Source organism: Heloderma suspectum, chromosome 3 (genome assembly GCF_057233095.1).
Source record: "Heloderma suspectum isolate Gila_16-S chromosome 3, 16-S_ref, whole genome shotgun sequence".
NCBI classification, from domain to species: Eukaryota; Metazoa; Chordata; class Lepidosauria; order Squamata; family Helodermatidae; genus Heloderma; species Heloderma suspectum.
Window position 1 is genome coordinate 264,917,626 of NC_139460.1, and position 13,457 is coordinate 264,931,082.

General features: G+C 41.0%; 1 protein-coding gene across 5 annotated transcripts in view; it reads left to right on the forward strand.

Annotated features, from left to right (window-relative positions):
- The first annotated feature begins 1,569 nt into the window (after positions 1-1,569).
- LIMS2 (LIM zinc finger domain containing 2) overlaps positions 1,570-13,457 on the forward strand; it is a 34,996-nt gene continuing 23,108 nt past the window's right edge. Inside the window, exons 1-2 of one of the 5 annotated variants that reach the window (XM_084846782.1) lie at positions 1,580-1,809; positions 3,677-3,843. In XM_084846782.1, coding sequence (XP_084702908.1) covers positions 3,785-3,843 — 59 coding nt within the window. In that variant the 5' untranslated portion in view covers positions 1,580-1,809; positions 3,677-3,784. Of the gene's footprint in view, positions 1,810-3,676; positions 3,844-6,479; positions 6,702-13,457 lie in introns of those variants that run through there. The other 4 variants (XR_014789536.1, XM_084846783.1, XM_084846784.1 and 1 more) reach the window with 4 other exon arrangements.

Sequence of the window (13,457 nt, forward strand, 5' to 3'; positions counted from 1 at the left end):
CTCCTAAAACTTAGTTACTGGCACTAAGAGCTTTAAGCTAAATATGCCGGGATTTTTAGTTTGGGGGCACCGCAACTTCAGCCTTCGGTCCTGCCCACCACTGGAATGTGGACCCCCAAAGTTTCTCTAAAATGGAATTTGGTCCTCGGGCTGAGAGAGGTTCTCTACCCCTGCTCTAAGGAGATGGTACACTGAAGATTAATGTTATCATTTAATGAGAGCATGTTATTGACTCTCCTTGCTACTTGAGCAGAATGGCAGGTATTTTTAACAAAAAGGTACCCCAAATATTCTAGTTTTACAAAGAAATACCTTTAAATCCTGCTCACCAGTATAATTTGTAATTTTACTTCCCATTTCTTAAAATTGATTATTGATACTATGTTTTAATTATTGATATTGCCTATTTTCTAATTTAAAATGTTAGAATTACTGAAATGAATTGCTTCTTTGGATTATTATATTCTATTTTGAAATTAATAGGTATTAAGCTGTTTATTAAAATTATGTTTTGATATGTACTCTTGCTTTTGTATTGCTGTTCTTGTGTTGTCAGTTGCATGGGGCACATTCGTGTGAGAAAGTGGCATACAAATTAAAGTGATGATGATGGTGATGAAGATGCTTTGGGTCAGCCAAACATCTAGAGAATCAGAGCCTAAGACCCAACCTTGCCCCCCCCCAACAAATGCCTAGAGGATGTAAGTTATTAATGTCCCCCACCAAGGGTCTAACTTTATGCAATACTGTCAAACTTTGCTTGATGTACCCATCAGGATATGAAAGGGTGAGGAGAACACTTCACGTTTTACATGTTTTATTTAAGTGCATCACCTAAATTACTGTATAACCATTTAGTTGAGACTCCATATAAAAGGAGACAAGTTGTCTAGCTAGCAGAAGAGTCTCCTAGTGGTATCCTCTGTATGTAAAGATGCCATCTATTACTTGTACCCATAGAAGTTCCTGAAAGGCATGGCATTAATATGCTAGGGGGTGTTAAGAAATAATGCACAAGTATGAATTTTATTAGGAGGCCCTTGACATGAATAAAGGGTCCAGATTTAGGAGGTTTACAGCACAGTCCTAGGCATGTCTACTCAGAAGTAAGACCCATTGCGAAGCAAGACTCTCAGGTGCGTGCATATAGACGATGACCACCTTATTGAAAGGATGCTGGTACACAGAACTGGCAAAACAATGCAAGTATTACATTAGCGATGCTACTAAAAAAAAATGCGGTGGGGAGAGCCGTGCAATCCGCTTTAATACTGTACCAGAACGGCCATAAGCAAGCATAAATTGGGCTGCCTGGGCGATGTCTCTGTTTGTATAGACTCTTCTTACGGCTTCCCAGAAGAAATATCCTCAGAGCTCCATCTAAATCTATAGAGCAGAATTACAGCCGCCTGGAAACTCCATAGAAGTCCATCTCCTCCCCGCGAGTTTTGGGTCCTGCAGCTGCCAATGTCCACCAAGTCCCCCCTCGCCAGGCGCTGCTGCCCGCCAGCCCGCCGCACTCGCTATTTCATTATTTATTATTTCATTCCCTTTCTGGGAAAAATATGCGCTGGGCCGAGGGGCGGGCGAGGGAGGAGGGTGGGGAGGCCGCCCGTCTTGAGCCGTGGGGGCGGCCCGCCACCGCAGGGCGGAGAGCCAGGCTCGCTGGGCGCTGCCTGGGCCGGCGACGGAGTTGCTCTAGGGCGCTGGCGGGTCGGCCTTTCTCTTGCCGGCGGCTACGGCACAGCTCGAAGGTCGCTTGGCAGTATAGCCGCCTCAGCGCGGACCAAGAACCGCCATGACGGGCAGGTAGGGAAAAGAAAACTGTGAGGCCCCAGCCTGCGGTCTCGCTTGGAATTAAGCAGCAAGAATGATGGGGCTCCCTCGCCAGTGCCATCGCCGGCGGTGACTGGATGGCCAGACTGACAACGGCCGCTGTTGGAGAGAAAAGCCCAGCCCTGTTCTTCTTTGGGTGCTCTCCCGCCGCAGCCCCCTCCTGGCTTGTGATATCACTTAAGCCCCCGGGACCGGCCTTTTGTGGAAAACGCGACCTCAGGAGGCTAGTTAGTTGGCCTCCTTCTCTAGGACCGAAAGGCGTGAAAAACGATATATGCAACCGAGCCTTTTTAAGAATTGGGCGTTCCCTTGGGTTTCAATAGGAGATAGCAGCTGTCCCCTGCGATAAAATGTGTGTGGGGATCAAGTGTGTGTGTTGGGGTGGGGGGTGAGTTTTCAGGATAACGCAGCTACTAACTGAAGTTGCTTCTTTCATTGAAAAGTTATGTCAGATAATTGGTTAGCCTTTAAAGTGCCTATGCCTCGCCTTTGTTTTTGCTACCCTTCTGGAATGTGAAACTGTCATTTTTGTTTGAATTGGTGGGTCAGATGTTGAAAGCCAGACACTTGGCTGTTAACATGAGGACATAAGAAGAGCCATGCTGGATCAGACCAAGGGTCCATCTAGTCCAGCATTTTGTTCACACAGTGAGTGGCCAACCAGTTGTCCACCAGGAACCCACAAGCAGAACGCAAGTGCAACTGCACCCCCCTATCCATGTTCCCCAGCAACTGGTGTACATAGGCTCACTGCCTCTGGTACTAGAGGTAGCACATGGCCATTAGGACTAGTAGCTATTGATAGCCTTTTCCTCCAAGAATTTGTCTAACCCCTTTTTAAAGCCATCCAAATTGATGGCCATCACTACATCCTGTGGTAGCAAATTCCATAGTTTAACTATGTGCTGTGTGAAGAAATACTTCCTTTTATCTGTTCTGCATTTCTCACCAATCAACTTAATGGGATGACCCCGGGTTCTAGTATTTTGAGAAAGGGAGAAAAATGTCTCCCTGGCCATATTCCCCACACCATGCATAATTCTGTACACCTCTATCATGTCTCCCCTTACCCTCCTTTTTTCCAAGCTAAACAATCCCAACTGTTGTAATCTTCTCTCATAGGGGAGATGCTCCAGCCCCTTGTTCATTTTAGTTTCCCTTTTCTGCACTTTTTCCAGCTCTACAATGTCTTTTTTTAGGTGTGGTGACCAGAACTGCACACAATATTCTAAGTGTGGTCGCACCATAGATTTGTATAAGGGCAGTATGTTATTGGCAGTTTTATTTTCAATTCCTTTCCTAAGTACGCATAACATGGAGTCTGCCCTTTTTTACAGTGGCCGCACACTGGGTTGACATTTTCATCAAGCTGTCCAGCACAGCCCCAAGATCTCTTTCTTGGTCACTTCTAGCTCAGATCCCATCAAGTTATACTTGATTGGGATTTTTTGCCCCAACATGCATCACTTTACACTTGCTTACATTGAACTGCGTTTGCCATTTAGATGCCCATTCTCCCAGTTTGGAGAGATCCTGTTGGAGCTCTTCACAATCCCTTTTTGTTCTAACCACCCTAAATAATTTGGTGTTATTGGCAAACTTGGCCACTTCACTGCTCACTCCTAATTCCAGATCATTTATGAACAGGTTGAAAAGCATTAGTCCTAATACTAATTATTATTAGTATTATTTTTATATACTTTAGATATATATATTATATTTTAATATAGTATTAGTATAATTATTATTATTAGGGTCCCTGTGGGACCTGGTATTTACTTCCCTCCATTGGGAGAATTTACCATTTATTCCTACTCTCTGCTTTCTGTTCTTTAACCAGTTACTGATCCATAAGAGGACCTGTCCTCTTATTCCATGACTGCTAAGTTTGCTCAGGAGTCTTTGGTGAGGGACTTTGTCAAAAGGCTTTTGGAAGTCCAAGTAAACAATGTCTACTGGATCACCTTTGTCTACATATTTATTGACATTCTCAAAGAACTCTAAAAGGTTAGTGAGACAGGACTTACTTTTGCAGAAGCCGTGTTGATTCTTTTTCAGCAGGGCTTGTCTTTCTATATGCTACCTAATTTTATCTTTAATAATGCCTTCAACCAATTTACCTGGAAATTGGCTGTTACGGGGTACATGAAGCAATAACGAAGAACTGAATCTCTGAGCACTTGCAGAGTACATTTCTCTCCATGAGGAACTATAAACATGCACTTATGCACTGGGGATGAGGGAGAAGGGCTTCTGTTTTATTTATTTATTATTTATTTATTACATTTATATACCCCCCAATAGCCGAAGAGCCCTGAGTGATTTTAGGGTGTGACTTCCCTGAAGTGCTTGAGCCCTTGGGGTTTCTCTGTTTTTAGATATAATACTTCAGAATACTTAGGCACTATATAAGTGGCTACCTTTCTGAAGTATGATAATTAATAGCAAGTATCTGAAGGCTTCAAAATTAACAGTAAGTGTTGCAGATCAGTGCCATTTTCTAATAAGAAGTGAAATGAATTGATACTACTGATATATTAAAGGCTAGCAGAGAGAACTGAGCTGAAGAACCCAATGCTATGTATAGTTACTGAGTACAGTGGGTCTTACTCTCAGGTAAGTGTGCACCCTACTGCAGCCTAACACTGAGTCTTAAACATGTTCATTCTGTTCTTGTATCTAGCACAGGAATACACAAATCAAATCACTCTTGAGGGCCACTATTATATTTTTATTAACATGTTGGGGACACCACTGTGTAAAGCAGTTGCCTTTGTGTATGCCCGCAGCCCACCTATTGCTGCGTGGTAGGTGTGTAGTGATCCCTTACATCTTGGAAGGTGGGAATGGGACCAGCTTCTTTCCTACTTGGTTTGAAAGAAACAATAAAGCACTGACTTCATAATCCTGTATGTATTTACTCATAAGAAAGTCCCACTGTGTTCACTGGGGCTTACTCCGAGGTAAGTGTGCAAAGGATTGTAGACTGAGTGTATTTCATTATATATTCTCCTTTCTCAGAGCTTTGGGCTCCCTGTAGCTCAGGCAGAACTTTGTATATGGCAGGAGGGCATATGTTTCATCCCCTCACACACACCTGCTTGCTGATGTGGTAGGTTTGTAACTTGGAATTTTTGTTAAGTAACTGAAAAGAAGAAAAAGCTATCATCACAAACTCTGAAATCTTCATTAAAAATAAAAAGCAAAGCCCCCATGAAAGTAATTATTAGAAATTATTTCCCTCCCACAACTTGTAAAAGTCCTGTTTTTAAAAAAACACAGTTAAAGATCTAATCTTTCCAACTCTGTTTTAACTATTATACATAATTACATCTTTTGAAACTGTAGTTCCCAAATGAACTCAGGTACAGGGATTTCGGATGCATTATCATGGCACTAGTAGCTAGTATGACCAATTCATAAGTGGCTGAGATAATTTCAGCTCCAGATCTGTGAGTGGAACTGACAGGTGTAGAAACAAAGGGACTTCTGTGAAGCCAGTCTAGTAAGACATTTGGGAATCGTTGCTCTGAAAGATCATCAGGAGAATGACTTCTTCCAGCAGTCTTAAGAAAACCCTGAGCTGTATTTTAATATGTTAAAATCATGTAGAATATATAAGAAAGCCAAAACTTTTTTCAAGGCTTAATAGTAGATTTTATTGTTTAAAAAATGAAACAAATAGATTTTGGAATTGTTATTTTGACTTATAATACTTCTGATTACATTGAGCCTAGTTGGGATTCTGGGGAAGCTCTGTTATCTTCTCCTTTCTTGTGCCTCATATTTTAAGGAACTGATTTGCTACATTTTTGGTTTTTGCTGCTTTTTCTTACTCCAGCTTGTGGGTGTGTTTTAAAAGGTTTTATATATTTATACCACCAGAATAAACAATAATAGCCCATAAGCACAGATTGCTTAAGAAAATCATAAGATGATAACAAAGCAATAGAGAAGGAGAAAGGGGGAAAGGACAGGGAGGTCTGAATCAGCTAAATAATATAAACATTAGTCCTGTCTCCAGTTTGTGTAATGTGATCCTTTCTCTAAGGTGGGCGTGGCATAAACAGTTGTGTAAAGGAACAGTTTGAGTGAGTCTGTAACCCTTCTGTGTCCCAGAATGAATGCAGTGGGGGAAGGAATGTAAAGTATGTTTCTTTTCTCCATTTCTTGATATTGTGGCAGTATGTGAGTTTTGGAATGAGTTTCAAAGCCAGTCAGCTGTTTTCCAGCACTTGTTTGCCCAAGTGACATAAAGAACATTAGGTAGTGAAAAAATATTATGATGGAACTAGTCAAAGAAGACTGCTACTAAGGAGTCTATTTCTGCAGTATTATTATTGTTATTGCATACTGAACTGCCAAAAATCTAGTAAAGAAGCTTGATATATATTTTTCTGCAATGGCTATTCAGATTTATTGCTTTTGTGATCTTAGTAAATGAATTAAGAATAAGATTTTGAAATTCAGTCATTTGTTCAAATGGATCTGAACAAACTACACTGATTCAAACTCCAAAAATGTTATTAAGGGGATGCACTGGAGAAAGCAAGCAAGCAAGAATGATGTTTGAATAGTTACGGAGCAGAAGGTGCTGAGAAGAATGGATTTTGCTTGTTCTAATTAGCATTTCTGAGAAGAACAGTTCTCTGGAAGAAACAGATTCCTTGAAACTTCAGTCTTATTGGTGGATTGCTCCTCAGTTATCCTCAAACAGTTTTCTTCCCAGAGATAATGAGTTCCATGGCTGGCATGAGACTTCAGGGGCTAGCATCTTCCAAACTCTATCAACGCCGGCAAGATCGTCTGAGTGGCACAGTGTCACTCTTGAATGATGGGAAAGAGAGGGCAGCTGGGATATTTGGGTAGGTTATTTGGATACCTCTCTTAGATTAATGGTCTCGGATTATTGGAAGGTTTCCTTTGGCTTCCTTTGAAGCAGGAAGTAAGGGAAAACTAGTCTGGCTGAAATTACTTGGTATGAATTTCCACTCTTTGTTTGAAGAAAAGGTTTCTTTGGCTCTGATATTATCACTTCTGAGCAATAACAGGAAAACAACCATGGAAACCTTTACCCACTTGGTGATGCTAGGCTGGCTAATAGGGTGGTGTTGCAAGAACCATATAAACAAAAGCCTAGGGTGTTGTATAAATTGTAATAGTCTTGTTAAATTTTGATTGAACTTTAGTTGACCTCTGGAACAAACCAGTACTTTTCTCCACCTAAAGTAACCTTACAGTGTTATGAATAGTTTTCTAAGTTATTGTTTTCTTTCTTTTTCCTTTCTATTCAACATATATAGGATGATCATACTGCCAGAGGAGTAGGTCAGCAAGCATAGTATTTCCTGCCTTGCAATATAGGAGAATAGGGATGGCGGAGAATTCTGCCGCAGACCCAAATGAGGCCAGGTTCTTTTGAATCCGGCCTCCAAAATCTGTGACGAAACGGATCACTTACTTCCGCCTCCCAAGGATTCCCTCTGGAATGGCACGCCAGCTCTGGACCACTTGCAATACGGTAATGGCAGTCGCCATTACCGTATTGCAAGTGGTCCGGAGCCGGTGTGTGGCTCCGTGGAATCGCCGTGGAGCGGAGCCACTCCAGAGGATTCCAGGGGGGAGGAATGGATTGCCTCCCCCCCCCCCCAGACAACACTGCAGATCGGACAGTAAGCAATCTGTCCATCCCTATGGGAGAAGCAACCCCATGGAAGTTCAGTGTTCTTCAGAATTCTTAAAGGAGCTATCCTCTTGTCCCTTTTGGAATATGATCATGTCCACATATATTAAAAAAAAAACAACAGAGTGATGCCTTTCCTCATGTAGGAGACCATCAGGTGTAGTGAGAGTTTTTAAATTGTTTGCCAAATAGTAGGACACCGTGCCACATTGCAGTCTGCTGTTCTTCTCTCTTAACAAATTTAAAAAGCAGCTTGCAGTGCTGTACAGGGGAACTGCTGCTTGGCAAACATTTTTCAAGGCCCAATATGCACATATAGCTCCTTCTGCTTCAGTGCAGGGGCTCACTGGATTGCAACTATTGTCATTAACAGCCATTGCATTAAAGTAATGACAAAGGACGATGAAGGTCTAATGTAGAATCAGTCTGCACACAGGCATTGAGAGAGCAGAAACAAAGCAGGATAGAGCGCCTTTACTTTGATAGTTATATAGTAAAGGGAATTTTGGCTGGTGCAGTTGATCATACAAGGATGGGAAAAGCTGTACTTGCTAGAATTCCCTCTTCTTCATGAAAGATACAGGACCCTTGTCCTTCTTTGTTTCTGGTCACCATTTCTAGAAATAAATGTTTAATATTTAAAATTTGGTATGTTTTTACAAGGCTTGGAAAACCACAGTTTACTAAGATAATCTTAAGTGCAGTTCTAGTTAAATCCTTTAACTTCTTCCAAATATGTAATTCTAAAAGAAGAGCTCCTGAATGATATCATTTTGAGGGTAAACCATGCATGGCCAACTTGTGACCCATCAAGCCAAACACAGCCTACTGACAACGTATGGTCAATGCAGCCTGCCAGATCTTGTCAAACTCACTCACCTCTGTTTTTGCAGTATCAAGCAGGTAGCAAATAGAGGTTTATCAAGCCACTCATGGGCTGCTGGGTTGAATTTGAGTCAAAACTTGTGCAGGTTTGGAGTAAACCAAAGAAACTCCAGCCTTCTTAAACTTGTAGCAGGATAGCTTCTGTGCCTGAGTTGCTGTTCAAAATTTTTCACAAGTATAATGTTCAATACCAGAAAGTGACTTTTCACTATTAAGTTCAATTGGAATTATTTATTTTGCTCAGTTTTTTCTCAAGGAACGTGAACTTCTGATGGTCTGAGGATGAGCAATAAATGTATTTACAGGGGACTTGGGGCAACAATATTTGGTGAATAAGAGGGAAATTTTCTTAAGGAGCTCATGGAAGTTGGACATTTTTACATGACTAAAAAAACTCCCCAGACAAGCTAATGGTCTGGTAGGAAAACCAGAGAGGTAGCTGTGTTAGTCTGCTGCAGCAAAAACAACAAAGAACTTTGTGGTGTCTTAAAGGCTAATGAATTTATTATGGCATAAGCTTTCATGGTGCATCTGATGAAGTGAGCTCTGATTCACAAAAGCTTATGCCATAATAAATTTGTTAACCAGAACCCTTTCCTTTTGTTTTGAGCATATAACCTGTGATCTGATTCTGCACTAGATTGTAGGGTTTACTTGTTAACTTCATTTCCCATTTTAATCCATGCACTTTTGTTTATTTACGTCATATATAAAACTGTATACACTTACTGCACAAAGTGGTAGTGCTGTGCATGTAAGGCAGCATCAATTAAAGGGGGAGTGATGCAATAGAAGACAGAACAAATTTACTGAGATATCTTGGAAAAGGAAGAATAGAATTGTAGAATCATAGAGTTGGAAGGGAGCTTGGAGATCACCTAGTTCAGCCCCCTGCTCAGGGTGCAGCTGCAGCATCCCTAAGAGATGGCTATACAACCTTTGCTATATACCTCCAACAAAGCAGAACTCACCACCTCTCAAGGCAATCTGTTACACTGCTGATCATCTCTCAGTGTTCAGAAGTTTCTCCTGAGATTTAGCTGAACTCTGCTTCCCTGCACTTTCCACCCATTGGCTCTTGCCCTTTGGAGCAACAGAGAATAAGTCTGCTCCATCATCTGAAGCGCTGTGATGCAGAAATTTGAAGTCCACTGTTATCTTCTCTTGGCCAAGCTAAACATACCCAGCTCTTTCAACCATTTCTCATAGGACTTGGTTTTCAGACCTCTAAGCATCCTGGTCACCTTGCTCTGAACACACTCCGGTTTGTCAATGTCCTTCTTAAAATGCAGCACCTAGAACTGGACACAGTTTTCCAAATGCAGCCTGACTAACCAAAATAGAGTGGAACTATTACTTCCCATAGAAGTTAAAGGGGAAAGTGTTGAGCAGTGGTTTTCAAACTCTTCTACTTCCTGTTGGGAGTTTGAGCACATGGGGCATCAGTTAGGTCTGACAGCTCTGGCTAGCATCTCAGGCAAATTAGGAGTGCATCGTAGACCACATCCCAGAATCTCCTATGATGTACAGGAGTTCATCGGCAGACAAATCCATGTGGTTCCCCAAAGGAAGGAAATTTGGGAAACAGCAGTGCAGAGGACAGAGTTCTAGGTAATAAAGCCTCTCTAAGGAATTAAAAAAAAACATTTGGAAAGGAAATAGGCATTGAATTGAACAGAAAAATATACTGTGCTCTACAATGACAGGAAAGAAAGGAAAGTGAACCCAAGCCTCAAAGGTCAGAAATATGGAACAAAGAAGCACAGGAGGCAGAGTATCTCATTTGAAATATCAAGATTGTTAAACAATAACTGGTTGTCACAGCTGCACTGCCATAAGGATTTCCTGGGCAGTTGTGGATTTGAAGCACAGCAGGCTCCAGGAGAATGATGGTATGTCAACGCACCTAAAATATAGAGGACATAAAAATTAATAATGGTGGCTTATGGTGACATCTGAGTGCACAGACTCTCCCACATCTACCTAATCCTGATTTCCTTGTTTGTTTGTTGTAAATGGAAACATGATATGAGAGTTTTTCTTACAAAATTTGGCTATCATGGTGATCAAGATCTTTACTTCAAGAGAACTGCCCATCACAGAATCAGTGGCTGTCTTCTTTAGATGGGATTACTGCAATGCAATCTACAGTTGACAATGTCCACAAATCTATCTTTTATTTATTTTTATTTTATTTAAATTATTTTTAGGCCTCCTTTAAGGGCAGAAGTCTTTCAAGGTGGTGGCCTTGTACTGACATTTGTTAATTTCGCCTTCCTAATTCATGCATGAAGACTGTCACATAGGCACTTGTATGTGTGTGTGTGGGGGGGGGGGAATACCCTTACAAGACTTTTATACCTAAAACTACACTGTATTAATTAAAATGGATGAGTCTGAAATATAAATCTCTTGAGCTGTGCATACCTCTTTATACTGTTGACATCAGCCATCATACCCAATGAACAGTCCAACCCGTGCTATCTACACTGTAGCTTGCTGCATGTCAGCTCTTTGTCAGTCGTCAACAGATCAATGGAATCTGTCTTGCAGCTCAGCACAATCCCAAGGATAATAATTGCTTTGGGGTTTACTCTGAACACATTCAGTGCCAATCCAGGTGGTGCAGTGTCCTGTACACTGTACCACCCTTGGGTTCGTAGAATCATAGAATAGTATGGTTGGAAGGGGCCTATACGACCATCGAGTTCTAATGCACAAACCTGCCTGAGCTTCCATGAAGTGTCATGGAATAGTGCACTTCATGTGGTCTTCTTCAGAAGGAAAAAAGTGTCCTGTCTCATCTGTGTGGATGAATAAACATGACTGCCCTCAGCTGAGTTTCGCCAATGCAATCTCAATACCGTGATATGACCATCTTATTTATTTATTTATTGAAAATATTTCTTGGCAGCCTTTAAGAGCAGAAGGCCTTCTAAGGTGGCATACAGTAATAAAACAATAAAAATAGTAAGAATATAATCAAAACAGCAACAAAAGTAATCGTATTAATAAAAGGCCAGAGTAAAATAATATGTTTTCAAGGCCTGATGAAAAGCCTGCAGTGCTGGAACATGGCAGACCCTCAATGGCAACTTATTCCAGAGGTCTGGGGCCACTGCAGAGCAGGCCCTCTTATGTCTGGTCACCCACCTACCTGCTCTCACAGGTGGGCAAATGAGAAGTGCCTCTCTTGCTGATCTTAAAGCTTCCAGCCCAGACTGCACTAGTTGTGCGATTAAGAAGTTTGAAGGGCAAAAAAGAAGGGCATAAGTTGTCCAGCTACGAAGTGGAAGATAGCTGCTAGAGATGTTGCAAAGGCTGAGGCAAGGGCAGAGGGGTCTTGGAAAGGGGCTGGCCACACATATATAAGAGGGATCAAGTAGGTGGTTCTTGTTAAGAGAATGAGCAACTAAAGGCAGGAACAGCAATTGATAAGGCTTTTGTAGGGTTTGGAAGGGAGCAAGGTTGAAGAGCTGCTATCAAGAGATAGGTACAATGGATATATTTCAGAGAATTTTACATTGTATAACAACATCTGTGACGTGCACTTTTAGATTTTTCAGTAACTAGATAAAAGTTCATCCTATTTGCAAAGATGTTTATGCTGTTTTTTAACTTTACAAGCTCTGGTATTGTAATTATGATTACTCTTTTCTAAATTAATATTGATTAAGGGTGCAGTCCTATGCCTGTTTAGACTATGCATGCTGCCTGGGGAATGCTGGGAGCTGAAGGACTTTTTTCTATCTGAACATGCATAGGATCGCGCCTTAATTCATTTAAAATCTTTCTTTAGAGCACTGTGACTTCAGCATGGATGTTGATTTGTGCTTCCAGTAATCAGTTATGTTATTATTTGTAACAGTTAATTTCTCTGTTTACCTTTTATTATTTTTTCAAATGTGTCACTTAATATTCCAAGATGCTTTGGGGATATAGCACCTAGCATTAACTGTTAATTACTCAACTTCTTTATAATTTCTTCTGTACTCTAATAAGATTGTCTGGTGTTTTTGTAACATCCTGCTGTGAGTTATGAAAGCGTGTTGTCACTCTGGTGTTAAATATGATAAATCCTCTCACATTTGACATTTTTAGTCTTTTGCAAGTGGGTGGAAGGGTGGGATGGATGAATTCGAGATCTGTAAAGCTAGAATCCAGAAATGTTTCTGAGGTCAAAAGGAACTGAGGACAAAAACATGGCCTAACAAAGATACAGATCATTTGACTCTTGTTGGGAGCTTTTATTTCCCTTTCTTAAGGTTCATTAGTACTCTAATTTCTTATATAAGCACTTCTTCAGTAATCATCCAGCATTTGTATCATAACACTCTCTGTCTTCAATTATCTGTATTTACATATTTTTCTAGTAGTTTTTGCTATGGAAGATTTTAGTGTTAAATACCAAATAGCATGGATGGACCAAATCAATTATACTTTGCTCCAAGGTGACTCTGCTTCCTTCCTGTTCCTGCCATAGTAGCATAAGTGCCCTTGGACAGTATCCAATGGGGAGCAACCACTAACATAAATTACATTGTGCTAGTGTAAACTACTCTAGTGCAACGTCAATAGCAATAGTTGCCACACCAATTTCCTTATCAGCTTCGCTTGTTGGCCATCAATTTTCTTGTTAAGCCCATGCTTCCACCTCTGTCTAGCTCGCCTGTGTTTTCCTTGGCTGCCTCATTTGACTGGAACGTTCCCCTGCCATACTCCTTGCTCACTCCATTATCCTATTTAAGAAGAGATTAAAGTTCTTCTTTTTGCTCTGGCCTTCCCCCATCTGATTTGCTTCATCTACCCCTTCCATTGCCCTTATCGTTTCCTCATATATTTATCTTTCAATTGCAAGTTTTCCAGTAGGGATTGTCCAACTCGAATCTTTTTAAGGTGCCTTAGGTGCTTATAAAGGTGCGTTATTATCTCCAGCCACTGCATGTTAAAGTTAATTTAGGTGGGCAACCTGTTGTTTAGGTTTTCTGTCCATTGGTTTTTTGGCACACTGGTGTCTAAATACCTTTACTGTGAAATTCCATTGCTTTCAGTG